The sequence below is a fragment of the Malus domestica genome, chromosome 14 (genome assembly GCF_042453785.1).
Source record: "Malus domestica chromosome 14, GDT2T_hap1".
NCBI lineage: Eukaryota > Viridiplantae > Streptophyta > Magnoliopsida > Rosales > Rosaceae > Malus > Malus domestica.
The window spans coordinates 27040109-27054317 of record NC_091674.1 but is presented as its reverse complement, the minus strand read 5'-3'; the positions used below and the strand labels follow the sequence as shown (position 1 = coordinate 27054317).

Genomic DNA, 14209 nt, shown 5'->3' with positions numbered 1-14209 from the left:
AAATCAAGGAGAAGGTGGGAAATAAAGTATCAACTAGTGCCTTAAATTAAGGAGGTGGGAAATAAAGTATCAACTAGTGCCTTAAATTAAGTATCAACTAGTGTCTTTTAATTTTTTAATATTTTTCTATCAAATTATAATGGTGTGTAGAAAATATTAAAAAATTAAAAAAGTGAGAAAGCAGTAATTTGGGTTGTTTGAATATAATCTTTCTTGTATAAATATTTTTCACAATTATTATATATTTTATTTATACTTTTCTCCGTTCATTTTGAACTACACTTGCGCAGCTTTCCTTTTGCTCCAAAATCAAAATCCTAAAGAAACTCTTTCGTGCTTCAATTGTCTCTTGGTTGATTTAGTTGAATTAAGATGGAGGGTGACAGAATCAGGTGCTTGAAGAAACTCTTTCGTGCTTTAATTGTGGTGTTCACTTTACTGCAATGTGCTGTCAACCCTTCCCTTTCCCTTGGATTCAAAAATATTTCTTCGGAAGGAGTGGTGAGGTGCTTTGAGAGGGAAAGAGAAGCACTCCTTGCTTTCAAGCACGGCCTCGTGGATCCCTACAATCTCCTCTCTTCGTGGGGAAGAGAAGAACACAAGCAAGATTGTTGCAAATGGGTCGGCGTCCACTGCAGCAACCGAACCAACCATGTTACTCAACTTCATCTTGGGTGGTATCCCTTGAGTGTATCTTACTCACATCAACAGAAAGGAGACCCGCAGTTCATCAATTATTTTTTGCAAGGTAAGAAGATGAGTCCTAAATTGATTGAGTTGCAGCGTTTGAAATATTTGGACCTCTCATGGATAAACTTCAATGGGACCCGACTTCCATATTTCATTGGTTCTCTTTTTAATTTAAGACACCTCGATCTCTCTTCTGCTTCTTTTGGTGGTCGATTTCCAAGTCAAGTTGGAAACCTTACCCACTTGCAATATCTTGATCTCAGTTGGAATGACTTTAACAGTGTAGAAAATCTGAAATCATGGCTCCCTCTTCTTTCTTCTTTAACATATTTGGATCTGAGTAGCACCAATCTCAATAATGCTCATGACTGGCTGGAAATAGTTAGTAAGCTCCCTAAACTTACAAACTTGACGTTACAGGGGTGTGGCCTTCCTTCTCCTGTAATCCATTCCAGTACTCTTTTTAACATAAATTCTTCAAAATCTCTTGCTTCTGTTGACCTCTCTGACAACCAATGCACTTCTCCTTCAATATATTTATGGTTGTCAAACTACAATGCTAGCCTTGTCTTTCTTGGCCTCGATAACAGTAGTTTAACTGGTTTAATTCCCAGTGTCATTGAAAACTTGACCTCTCTTGTCTATCTATCTCTCTCTGATAACAAATTTGACGCGGTGAATCCGCATTCTTTTTCCAGCTTAATCACTGGACCTTGGCAATAATAGTCTGAGTGGACAGTTTTCCGAGTTTGTTCAAATGTTGTCTACATGTGTTCAAAACTCATTAGAGTCTCTGTACCTCTATGACAATCATCTTTCTGGATCAATTCCTAATCTTACAAACTTTTCATCGTTGAAAGGATTATCTCTCTATAGAAATCAATTGAGTGGAACAATACCTGAAAGTATTGGGCAACTGTCTAATCTGGAGTATATGGACTTAGGTACGAATGATCTGGAAGGTGTGGTTTCGGAAACCCATTTCTCTCAACTCTCCAGATTACAGGTTTTGGATTTGTCCTCTAACTCGCTAGTTTTAAGCTTCAATTCTAATTGGGTTCCTCCATTTAAATTGATGTCTATAGCTTTGGGGTCTTGCAAAATGGGTCCGTATTTTCCAAAATGGCTTCAAACTCAGAATGAGTATTCATTCCTCGATATTTCTGATGCTGGAATTGTGGATATCCTTCCAAGCTGGTTTTGGGGTACGACTCGTTACGCGAGATTTATCGTTCTTTCCAATAACCAAATTGGAGAAATGTTTGCAAGTTCGACAATGAATTTTACATATTACCCTCAAATATATTTGAGTTCGAACCAAATCGAAGGTCCAATTCCCTCAACTCTATCGCATGCGTCATATTTGGATCTCTCTGATAACAACATTTCAGGGTCAATTTCTATCTTGTGTGAAGCATACGAGAGTTTAATGTTTCTTAATCTCTCAAACAACAATCTCTCCGGAGAGCTTCCGCAATGCTGGACACATTTTGACCATCTAGTCATGCTTGATTTGAGTTACAATGCTTTTTCCGGCAAAATTCCATCCACGGTGGGCTCACTATATCGCATGGAAACATTAAAATTAAGAAGCAACAGATTTGTTGGCGAGTTTCCTTCATCCTTCAAGAATTGCACCAGTTTAAAAGTTCTTGATGTTGGATACAATCAATTATCAGGACCCATTCCAAAATGGTTAGGGGTTAGCCTTCAGAAATTGGTTGTCCTGATGCTTTCCTCTAATAACTTCAACGGAAGCATGCCATCTGAACTATGTTGTCTAACAAACATTCAAAACTTGGATGTGTCTGCGAATAACATCTCTGGAACAATACCAAAATGCCTCAGCAATTTTACTGTTTTGGCACAGAAGGGAAACTCATCTCCGACCCTTCGACATTTGTACACAAGAGATGATACTATCTATACGCTTAATTATATGGATGATGCAACATTTATATGGAAGGGAAGAATGTACTCGTACAAAAACACTTTGGGACTTGTGAAGAGAATTGATTTCTCGAGTAATAGATTAACGGGGGAGATTCCAAGTGAAATCACGGATCTTGTTGGTTTAGTTTCTTTAAACCTGTCGAGAAACGGATTGACAGGTGAGTTACCTGCAAAGATTGGAAAGTTGCAATCATTGGATGCCCTTGATTTGTCAAGAAACCAGATAGATGGCAGAATTCCAACAAGCCTTGCTCAGATATACGGTCTTAGTGTCTTAGACTTGTCATACAACAACTTTATTGGCAAAATTCCAACTGGCACTCAGCTCCAAAGTTTTGATCCCTCTGATTATGCTGGAAATCCTCAGCTGTGCGGACCTCCACTTCCAAAGATGTGTGGTGATCAACACGAAACTCCGATCTCGAGCAACGAAGAAGAAAAGGATGAGCCTATAACATGGGGATTTTACGTCAGCATGGCGCTTGGCTTTGTTGTTGGATTTTGGGGAGTTTGTGGCAGTCTGATTTTTGTGAGGCCATGGAGATACTCGTACTTCAGGTTCTTGAATGTCTAGAATGATTGGTTTTATGTGAGGGTGATTTCAATCAAGCAGCACTTCAGTTAAGCAATGGTATGTAAATGTGATTTTATTTGTCTTTCTTAAATTAAGCAATATGCATGCATCTATTCGTAAAGTCATTCGGATTAATTTCACTGTCTTCTTCAAAACTTAACTACATGTGCTTGTTTATTTTAATCTACAGCATCTTCTGAGACAGTGTAGACGGCTTCACTTCACTGAAAGAGCTTCCACGGATCATTATCTGTACAAGTTTTCAAAGTATTGAGTTGTCATAATAAAGAACTTTACTACTAAATCTCATTGACAGATGATTTGTTAGTGTTAATTGTTTGTAAGAAGTTTATGTTTATGTTTACGTTATCAAGACCTTTCTGCAGTATATGTTTTGATTCATGATATAAACTAAAGATATTCAGTTAATTCAGGACTGCATATGATTGTTTTGTTCATCGTAAATTTTAGTTCAATGGATTGGTTGCAGTCTTGTGCATATGTCTATCAATGATCAGACGACGTTTAACAAACTAATTACTATTATTTTTCATTAGAAATGATACACCAGGAATCCTATATGCTTTCTGCACACAAATTACAAGCTTATGAATGACATCCTCCCTACCAGTGTTTTTTTTTACAACTTTCTATTTTTTCTTTCTATTTTGTCAAAGTAATTCATATACTCGAATCATTTGACGCACGGGAAATCAAATCAAATAAACAATTCAAATACAATATATGCTGCTGGAAAATGACAAAATCTAATACCGTGGAAATGATGAAGCTTTGGCTCTAGTGGTTTTAAACCTTATGATCGATCGACGGCTATATAAGCTGAGAGCCAGACCGAGAGAAGTGGCAAGCTAGGCACCTGGTCGAGCGGCCTAGAGTTTCACTTCTATCCAGCTGCTTTGCTCATTTTGGATTCAAGCATAGTACCCTCCTTAAGTCCTGCTTCAATTTCACCATCCATTCCAAGGGCCGAAAGGGCAACAGCTTGAAGATAACATGCAATGTGCCAAACTGGGGAAACTACTTGTGCTTGCATTGCATCTTTTATAGCTTCCTGGGGCTTGTCACTCATGAGATAAGACAAACTACGCCGGTCAAAAATTGTTAGAGAAACCATTGTTCCAACTCCAATGAACTGCAAGCGAAATAGAACTGCTAGCAACGATAACAAATGCGGAGAAAGCAGGGACACACAAAAGAAGTACTTTGATCCTATTAGACGAGGGAGAGTGAAGAAGTTAGGACAGAATGGTAGAGTTCAAGAGAGCAAAATGCGTTTAGGAACGTGGAATATAGGAACCTTAACGGGAAAATCTATGGAAGTAGTGGAAGTTATGGTGAGGAGAAGGATAAATATTATGTGCCTACAAGAAACTAAGTGGGTTGGTCGTAAGGCAAAGGATCTAGAAAACTCAGGGTTTAAACTTTGGTATTCGGGCACAAATAGAACGAGAAACGGTGTTGGCATCATCGTGGACAAGACCTTGACACAAGATGTTGTAGATGTCAAGAGGGTAGGAGATAGAATCATGGCAATCAAGATTGTAATTGGACAAGAACTTATCAATGTGATTAGTGCGTACGCACCTCAAGTAGGGTTGGATACGAGTTCGAAGGAGAAATTTTGGGAAGACCTTGGAGACTTGGTGCCTATCTACAAGAATAAGGGCGACGTACAAAATTTCATGAACTATAAGGGTATTAAGCTAATGAGTCATACAATGAAGCTCTGGGAGAGAGTCATTGAGCATAGATTGAGGCAAGAGACACGGGTTTCAGACAACCAATTCGGGTTCATGCCAGGACACTCAACCATGGAGGCAATCTATCTCTTACGAAGATTGATGGAAAGATATAGAGATGGGAAAAATGATTTACACATGGTCTTTATAGATTTGGAAAAAGCGTATGATAGGGTCCCAAGAGACATTCTTTGGAGGATTTTAGAGAAGAAAGGAGTACGAGTAGCATATATCCAAGCTATAAAAGATATGTATGAAGGAGCAAAGACTGCCGTAAGAACTCATGAAGGACAAACCGAAAGCTTTCCCATAACTGTAGGATTACATCAAGGCTCGTCCTTAAGTCCTTACCTTTTTGCGTTGGTAATGGATGAGTTAACAGGACATATTCAAGATGATATTCCTTGGTGTATGCTTTTCGCATACGATATAGTGTTGATAAATGAAACTCAGGAAGGGGTAAATGCAAAGCTTAACCTTTGGAGAGAAGTGTTGGAATCTAAAGGTCTTCGCCTAAGCCGATCAAAGACAGAATATATGGAGTGCAAGTTCAGTGCGAATGGAGGCCAAAACGAGTTAGGGTGAGGATCGGAGATCAAGAAATACCAAAGAGCGACCGTTTTCGTTACCTAGGATCTATCTTGCAAAAGAACGGAGAATTAGATAGAGATCTCAACCATAGAATACAAGCTGGATGGATGAAGTGGAGAAGTGCATCCGGAGTGTTGTGTGACCGCCGTATGCCATTGAAGCTCAAGGGAAAATTTTATAGGACGGCAATAAGGCCGGCGATGCTGTATGGCATAAAATGTTGGGCGGTGAAGTATCAACACGTACACAAAATGGGTGTAGCGGAGATGAGGATGCTTCGTTGGATGTGTGGGCACATGAGAAAGGATAAGATTAGAAATGAGGATATCCGGGGTAAAGTAGGAGTAGCCGAAATTGAAGGAAAGATGAGAGAAAATCGGTTACGGTGGTTTGGACATGTGCAAAGAAGGCCTACTGACGCCCCAATTAAAAGATGCGACTATGGGACAGAGGTTCAGGGCCGAAGGGGTAGAGGAAGACCTTGGAAAACTTTGGAAGAGACCCTAAGAAAAGACTTAGAGTACTTGGATCTAACGAAGGACATGACACAGGACCGAGCACAATGGCGTTCTAAGATTCATATAGCCGATCCCACTCAGTGACTTGGATTTTCCAAGTCTCAAACCGAGAAGTTTTCCTCACTCGGGAAATTAAGGGAACACTACCTCAACCTACATGCTTCACTCACAAAACTTCAACATACAAGCTTCAACAAAAGAAAATTCAAAGAACTTAGCGAAGAAGACTTTGGTGTATTTAACACAATATGTTGAAATGAAGGAAAGCTTATTTATTGATATCCCCGATAAGCTACAAATATGTACATATACACGAGTCAAAATAAACAAACAAGAGGGAGCCTTCACAAAGGTTGCTTAGGAAAAGTCTCAGCAGTCGGTAGAGCCTCAGAAAGAGAAGGCACCGGAGGGGGATCATTCGGAGCCTCAGTACCGGACAGAACCTTAGAAGGAGGAGGCATCAGAGGTTGGTCATTTGGAGCTTCATTACGCGGTACAGCCCCAGAAGACGAAGGCAATAAATGCCTTTGGAACAAACCCACAAATCTCTGATGATCAAGTAAAACCTGACCATCAGATTCCTTCATCTGGTCAAGCTTCCTCTTTATGTTTGTAGCATAGTCATGGGCGAGCCGGTGCAACTGTTTATTCTCATGCTTGAGCCCTCTAATCTCCTGTTTGAGACTCATCACTTCAGCCGCCAATGATTCAACTTGACGGGTTCGAGCAAATAGGCGTTGGGCCATATTAGACACAGAACCTGCACACTGAACACTGAGAGCCAGAGAATCCTTAACAGCTAACTCATCAGACCGTTTGGAAAGTAGTCTGTTATCTTTGGGAGTGAGAAGGTTCCTGGCCACCACCGCAGCGGTCATATCATTCTTCATCACGGAATCCCCAACGGTAAGAGGACCAGTAGGGGAGACGAAGGATGGGCGCCATATGTTGTCTGGAGAAGGCGGGGCTGCCTCTTCAACAAGGTTCAAGTCAAAACGACGGTCGGAGGGGCCAGACATTTTCAAAGGTGTTGAATAGAGAAGAGGTCGGACAAATCAAGATCTTAGAAGTGCAAAAATGGAGCTTCTACTGGTGGAGATTCAAGTGTGCTTTGGAACTTAATGCCAGCCCCTATAAAAATCTGCACTCGACGGAGCTTCAGAAATCGAAGAGGCGCCTGCTAAAAAATCGAAGAGGCATTTGCTTTCTCAAAAGCTGGGCTGCTTAGAGACCACGAGGGTTGATCTCAGAAATCGAAGAGGCGTTTGCTTTCTCAAAAGCTGGGCTGCTCAGAGACCACGAGGGTTGATCTCAGAAATCGAAGAGGCGTTTGCTTTCTCAAAAGCTGGGCTGCTCAAAGACCACGAAGGCCGATCTCAGAAATCGAAGAGGCACTTGCGTTCTCAATAGCTGGGCTGCTCAGAGACCATAAGGGCCGATCTCAGAAATCGAAGAGGCACCTACTTTTCCAGCCTTGTCAGCACCTGTCCCACGCACACTCAGCTTTGCGGAAATTATGGGCATTCTGTCGAAGACTTCTGGTGAAGTAGAAAGCACATGAATCTCTGTTCAATCACCCACTTCTCACACGCAACAGTAGCTTATGGGTACCACAGATAACTTTGCCAAAGTTCTCTGCCAAAGTTAAGCACGTGAAGCTTGCAGCTCCCACTACATCGCTCTGACCAAGAAGGGTAAACGAATAGCAAAGAAACAGCACTAACAAAGTTTAAACACATAAATTTTGAAGGTCTAGCTACCATATTATTACCCACAAGGGTAAAGGAACAGTACCACTGCTGGATAATTGGAAAGTCCTTGTGTGTCAACCTCTGTGCTTCGTGGCAAGGTACACTAGCAAACATGCCCAACCTTTACTCACATTCGAGAAAACACTCCCAACAAGATTACAAGATTGCTTGCTCCAAAATCGAAGAGGCACCGTCCTCCGAATCTCGAGAACCAGGCTCCCAACATGACTACTTTCTAAAAAATCGAAGAGAGGGTAAAGGAACAGTACCATTGCTGGATAATTGGAAAGTCCCTGTGTGTCAACCTCTGTGCTTCGTGGCAAGGTAGACTAGCAAACATGCCCAACCTTTACTCATGTTCGAGAAAACACTCCCAACAAGATTGCTTGCTCCAAAATCGAAGAGGTACCGTCCTCCGAATCTCGAGAGCCAGACTCCCAACATGATTACTTTCTCAAAAATCGAAGAGACACCGCTCTCTGAATCTCGAGAGCCAGACCCCCAGCATGATTGCTTTCTCAAAAATCAAAGAGGCATCGTTCTCCGAATCTCAAGAGCCAGATCCCCGATAGGATTGCTTGTTCGAAAACCGAAGAGGCACCATTTTCCCAACTTCAAGAGCCGGGTCTCCTTGGATAAAGCTTGTCTGTAATCTTCACACGCAACATCAGTTTTCCAGATACCACAGACCACTTTTTCAAAGTGCTCTGACAGAGTTAAAACATGTGAAGCTGGCAGCTCCAACTACCGTGCTATGACCAAGCAGGGTAAAGGAATAGCATTACTACTTGTTGTTAGGGAGACTCCTATATATGTCGACCTTCATCCCCAACGGACAGGCAGACCTGCAAAAATGCTCAACCCTTACTCATATCTGAGAGGGCACTCCCAACGAAGCCTTTCGAAATATTCAGCTTTCTTTTCCCCCGATAATACCTCTGCAAACAAGCTATACTAGAGCAAGAATATCTCATATCATCAGGGTTAAAAGCAAGAGTATCCCATATCATGCTTTTTCCCTGTCTTTTCCTTTGGCCTTGTTCTTACCTGCAAGACAAGGAGAAAGAGAGCAATCAGTCAACACTTAGAATCAAGCTTCCAGCTAGGAACTGACTGCCTGGAACCCCTTACCTGATTACTTACCTGGCATTCATCTCGAGTACTCATCTTCAACATCTTATGCTCCCAGGGAAGATACCGCATCTGCCTGAGGAACATATAGGGCAAGTGAGAAGGATACAAGGAAGCATGTGGAGACAAGCGTAACAGCACACGTGCCGATACATCCATTACTCTATCAAAAGCAAAAGTATCCCATATCAGCAGGGTCGAACGTACTCTAGATTTGATGGACTTGTTTTGACCCTCAAATTCTTCAATCGGCCTTATACTCTGGAGGAAACCAGAAAACCCTCCAGCTCAGTTCAAGAATAAGCCTGTGGAAAGTTACTTCTTCAAAAGCAAAAGTATCTCATATCATTTCTTCTCATTTTTCTTCTCTTTATCCTTCATGCTGCCTGCAAGATAGGGAGAATGTGAACAATCAGCCGGAGTTCTGATTGCTTACCTTGTCTGTCACCTCTTTCAGCAGATCCCCTAGCTCGGCGACTCGGGGGACTCCTACTACATGGTTTGTATCGCGCTTGACCAAGCCTGAAACTACAAGTAAGCTTCAAGTGAAATTGATACATTACCTTGTGCATCTCCACCAGTTAAAGATACCACCCCTGGATGGAGGAAGAGTACTTCCAGAGAAGATGTCACATCTACCTATGAGACAGATAAGGCAAGTCAAGACGATACCACACTCCGATACTTAGAAGTTTCGTGATTACGAGATCATTCTCCCACAATATTTCCTAATGTCATTTGTACTAAATCATTCACTTGTACTCACTAAAGGAGAGCTTGAACCTATGTACTTGTGTAAACCCTTTACAATTAATGAGAACTCCTCTATTCCGTGGACGTAGCCAATCTGGGTGAACCACGTACATCTTGTGTTTGCTTTTCTATCTCTATCCATTTATATACTTATCCACACTAATGACCGTAGCAATCTAGCGAAGATCACAAAAAGCGACCGTTTTCGCTACCTAGGATCTATCTTGCAAGAGAACGGAGAATTAGATGGAGATCTCAACCATAGAATACAAGCTGGATGGATGAAGTGTAAGAATGCATCCGGCGTGTTGTGTGACCGTCGTAGGCCACTGAAGCTCAAGGGAAATTTTTATAGAACGGCAATAAGGCCAGCGATGTTATATGGCATAGAATGTTGGGCGGTGAAGCATCAACACGTACACAAAATGGGTGTAGCGGAGATGAGGATGCTTCGTGGGATGTGTGGGCACACGAGAAAGGATAAGATTGGGAATGAGGATATCCGAGGTAAAGTAGGAGTAGCCGAAATTGAAGGAAAGATGAGAGAAAATCGGTTCCGGTGATTTGGACATGTGCAAAGAAGGCCTACTGACGCTCCGGGGTAGAGGAAGACCTAGGAAAACTTTGGAAGAGACTATAAGAAAAGACTTAAGAGTACTTGGATCTAACGGAGGACATGACACAAAACCAAGCGCAATGGCGTTCTAGGATTCATATAGCCGACCCCACTTAGTGGGAAAAGGCTTTGTTGTTGTTGTTGTTGTTGTACACCGTTCCTGACTGATTAAAAATATCTTAAACTACCAATTTCATTTCTTCAATTCTTCCTATCATGAATCAGAAGATAAAATGTAACGATAGTGTTCTGACGGAAATCTAATGCCAAACAAAAATTCCGTACAAAGCTGTGTTTGGTAATTTATTTTAACAGGTCAGATAAAGAACATCCTCTTGAAGGCCAAATTCGGAGATCGGTATGAACGCAACTCTTATCAAACCTCTACTCAGAATTTCCCACAAGTATCATAATAAGAACCTGTGAATGACACTCAATTGTGATTCTGATGTCCTAGTGCTTAAAAGCAGAATCCCCCCTTTTCTTTGAATCTTATGATTCCTGCATTTGGTCAGTCCACATTTGAACGAGCACTGCAGTGGAACGTAACTATTGAGAAGGCTATATATATATATATATACACAACACAACTTATTAGCTAGTTCTTCATTAATTAAACAAAATAAAGAACCTCATTTGTCATTCCATCGTCTTTATAGCCGATATTCTCTAGGATCTCATGTATAGTGGTCAAATCCCTTCTTGAGCAGGCATCACCGAGTTGTGAAAGAGAAGACCAGAAGGTACCATGTGGGATACCCATCAAAACAAAAGAAGGAACCTGCAGAGGTAAGCAAAAAGAAATAAAGGAGGTCCAGGATACAGCTACCAGCATCATGTTAAGCATCTATATATGATTAAACTACTATATCTATATATGATTAAACTACTACGATGGTGTAGATCAGAGTGCTTCTAATTGGCACCCAACAGGTATGGTATCACTGAAAACCCTTGTAGTTAACTACCCTCAAATTTGGGGCATAAGAGATTGATATTTTATAGAGTATCATTCACCATGAAAGGCACTAAACAAAGGTGTAGCTCTCTCAAGTCCTCACTAATAACAAATTAAAGTCATGTCCTTTTCCCAAGTTTTCAAATATTTCTGCTTGGTACAAGGTTCAGTATTAATACAACTAATGAATCGGTCAATAGTTAGATACGAGCTTACACAAATAGCTCAGATTGAGTCCAGTGAAAAGAAGATAACATATGAATATATTGCTTACAAGACTGCCCCAAAATATAGACCTAGAAACAATTGTGTGAAGATTTTAAACAGTTAAACTATGCTCCCCAGGTAAAGTTGGGAATATAATGCTTAATTAGAGAAACAGAGGAGAGAACTAACCTCAGTCTCTTTCTGAAGAGGAGTCAAAGAAGCAACTAATGACTTTGGATTTGGTCGCTCTCAGGGTTCAGATTGTAAACTTTGTGAAGCCAACCGTGCCAACTCAGTACCATCATCATTAGAAAGTTGTCCTTCCAAGCAAGAATCTGTCAGCATCTGAATGGCCGAAAGGGCAGCACCCTGAAGATAAGATACAAGGTGCCAAACTGGGGAAACTACTTGTGCTTGCATTGCATCGTTGAGAGGTTCCTGAGGCTTGTCACTCATGAGATAAGACAAACTACGACGGGCAAAAATTGTTGGAGAAACCATCGTTTCAGCATCAATGAACTGCAAGCGAAAGAAAACTGTAAGCGACGATAACAAATGCAGATAAAACAGCAATCAAGGATTTACCAAGTTTTTTTTTTCAGTTTTGTTCTTGTTATTGGTCATGCAAGTAGAGTTACTAGGTTCAGGTACTTTAAGTACCTTAAACTACCAATTTTGGCAAAATACGTCGTTCCTAACTCATTAAAAATGCTCCTCTCTACATTCAGGGAAGAAAAAAGAAAGTGCTCAACAATCTACACAGAATTGCAGTCCAAGAGCATTCCTAAATCACATTTTCTACAGCTTTTTACAATCGCAACCTTGGCTTCGTCGTAGACAATCAAATACCAAAACATTTGTAATTACAGAGTGGTAACTACACAAGCAGAGAAAACTAACCAAAACCTCACTCGCATTATCATTTTGCTAAAAAGACATGAACAAAATCGTTGAAAAGCGAAAACAAAGTATACCAAACTAGTCCAGTTACACAACCCACATTCATTCTACAACTAACAATTGTAAATCGAACACGAAATGGAAAGACCCCAAAATTTGTGAGCTCGAATTGCAAGTCTGAGAAATTAAATTGTGAACCAAGAGATTAAGTTTTGATTTTCTCGCTACCCTTTTTGTAACAAGATCAAAGTTTGATTTCTGAAGATGAAATTGCGGGAAGAAACAGGAACTTACAGGATCGAGAGCGTTGGGCTCGGGGCCGTAATCAGCAGTAAAGAGGAAGTAGGCAGCAATGCAGTGGCCACCATGGTCGTCCTCCTCACCAGCCTTTTGGTTTTTGAGGGTTTTTCATTGTTGGGAGGGGAAGAAAGTAGAAGATGGCATTGGGAGCAAAATAGGTTTTTTCTTTATTTTATAATTTACCAGATTCAAACACAAATGTTTTTGAGAAATCTAAAGGGAGTTTAACGGAAAACCCACAGTACTGTTTATTTTAACGAAAAATTATATTTTTACAAAATTGAAAAAAAATTACTAATAAAATTACTAATATACTTTTTAATACAAAACTGAAAAAAAAAATTAAAAAAAAACAATGTGAGCGTTAAAGTAATTTTGTACAAACAAATTTTTACTTTCTTTTTTCAAACCTCACAGCTATGTTACTTTATCAATGCTATGTAAACTCATTCTCTCTCCTTCTCTCTTTTTCCTCTCATAAAAAAAATATTTAAAAATATAAAAAGTATATTTCTCAAGGCTTTTTCTAGTATAATATATGAAAAGAAGTGGGAAAAAAATTATTTTTTTATTTTTTAAATTAAAATTGGTTGTTCATGATTTTATTTTGCGGCTGAAAACCAAATTATTCATTTTTCATTTGATAATTTGTTTTGCTAAAAGGTATTATATATATACAAACCATTTATGCAAAAACTTTCCCTTTAAAAAAAAAAATAGGGATTAGGTGTGGGGCTCACTCCTCATCGAACTTCAACGTTCCAACCGTCTGTTTTGTAATTCTCGATTCATAGATCATCCTTACCATAATTCAATTCAATTCCAAACTATTTGTCTATTTAATTATCAAGATAAAATTTCATTGTTTCTTATATAACAAAGTATTTATTAATTTCTTTGAACCCAATTGGATGTCTTAAACATTTTCGATTTGGCTAATATTTTGCAAGGATGATTTATGAGGTGCAGCTTGAAAAATAGACGATTCGGATCGCTAAAGTCCGATGTAATGTAGACCCCACAACTAATTCTTATTTAAAAAAAAATAAGAATCCCTTCCCTTAAAGATTTCCTACATATATAGTGAAAAGTACGATACTTATGAGATGAGGATAGGGTTTTTGAGATGAGGTCTTGATAAAAATCATGTAGGGGAATTTACCCTTAATCCACACGAAAAGAAAAAGTGTGTTGCCACATCAAAATATTACATAGTTTTATTATGACTATCAATTATTCTATCAAGTGGCTCTTCAAACCATTTTCGATTTTGTGCCAAAAGTTTTTGAGTTGCTTCATTTTGATCCTTAATGTATTTTCATCTTAAGTTTGTCATAAAAAATTTGAGAATTGTTATTAGCACTCCAAAAATTTCATCTTGCACTCCTCACAATGGGAGTGCAACATGAGTTGGGTCAACCCGAATCCGCTCATGCCCAACCTGATTTCAAACTCGATCGAGAGGGTTAGAATAAAGGAAAAACCAGCCAAAACCCAAACTGACCTC

The 14209-nt window shown here is 39.8% G+C and overlaps 2 protein-coding genes and 1 long non-coding RNA gene across 6 annotated transcripts; 2 read left to right on the top strand and 1 right to left on the bottom strand.

Moving 5' to 3' along the window:
• Nucleotides 1–274: 274 nt before the first annotated feature.
• Nucleotides 275–3646, top strand: LOC114820938 (receptor-like protein EIX2). Its single transcript, XM_070812202.1, has 2 exons — nucleotides 275–3274; nucleotides 3408–3646. Exon 1 carries the CDS (start codon nucleotides 1448–1450, stop codon nucleotides 3215–3217), a length of 1770 nt encoding a protein of 589 aa, XP_070668303.1. The 5' UTR covers nucleotides 275–1447; the 3' UTR covers nucleotides 3218–3274; nucleotides 3408–3646.
• Nucleotides 373–1413, top strand: LOC139191265 (receptor-like protein EIX1). The gene has a single exon (XM_070811842.1). The coding sequence runs from the start codon at nucleotides 373–375 to the stop codon at nucleotides 1411–1413; it is 1041 nt and encodes a 346-aa protein (XP_070667943.1).
• On the bottom strand, nucleotides 3268–13117 carry LOC139191383 (uncharacterized). Of its 4 annotated transcripts, XR_011575423.1 has the most exons (6): nucleotides 12697–13117; nucleotides 11692–12021; nucleotides 10969–11118; nucleotides 10758–10870; nucleotides 3992–4370; nucleotides 3268–3467 (listed from the first exon to the last, which is right to left on the bottom strand). It is a non-coding gene; the product is annotated as an uncharacterized lncRNA (long non-coding RNA). The 4 variants fall into 4 exon arrangements; XR_011575420.1 differs by lacking the exon at nucleotides 3268–3467 and having other exon boundaries at nucleotides 3742–4370; XR_011575421.1 differs by lacking the exon at nucleotides 3268–3467 and having other exon boundaries at nucleotides 3742–4370; nucleotides 10758–10838.
• Between the last annotated feature and the right edge of the window lie 1092 nt (nucleotides 13118–14209).

What these genes read in the sequence shown, in the direction of transcription:
- LOC139191265 (XM_070811842.1), top strand. Translation starts at nt 373, where the DNA reads ATGGAGGGTGACAGAATCAGGTGCTTGAAGAAACTCTTTCGTGCTTTA.
- LOC114820938 (XM_070812202.1), top strand. Translation starts at nt 1,448, where the DNA reads ATGTTGTCTACATGTGTTCAAAACTCATTAGAGTCTCTGTACCTCTAT.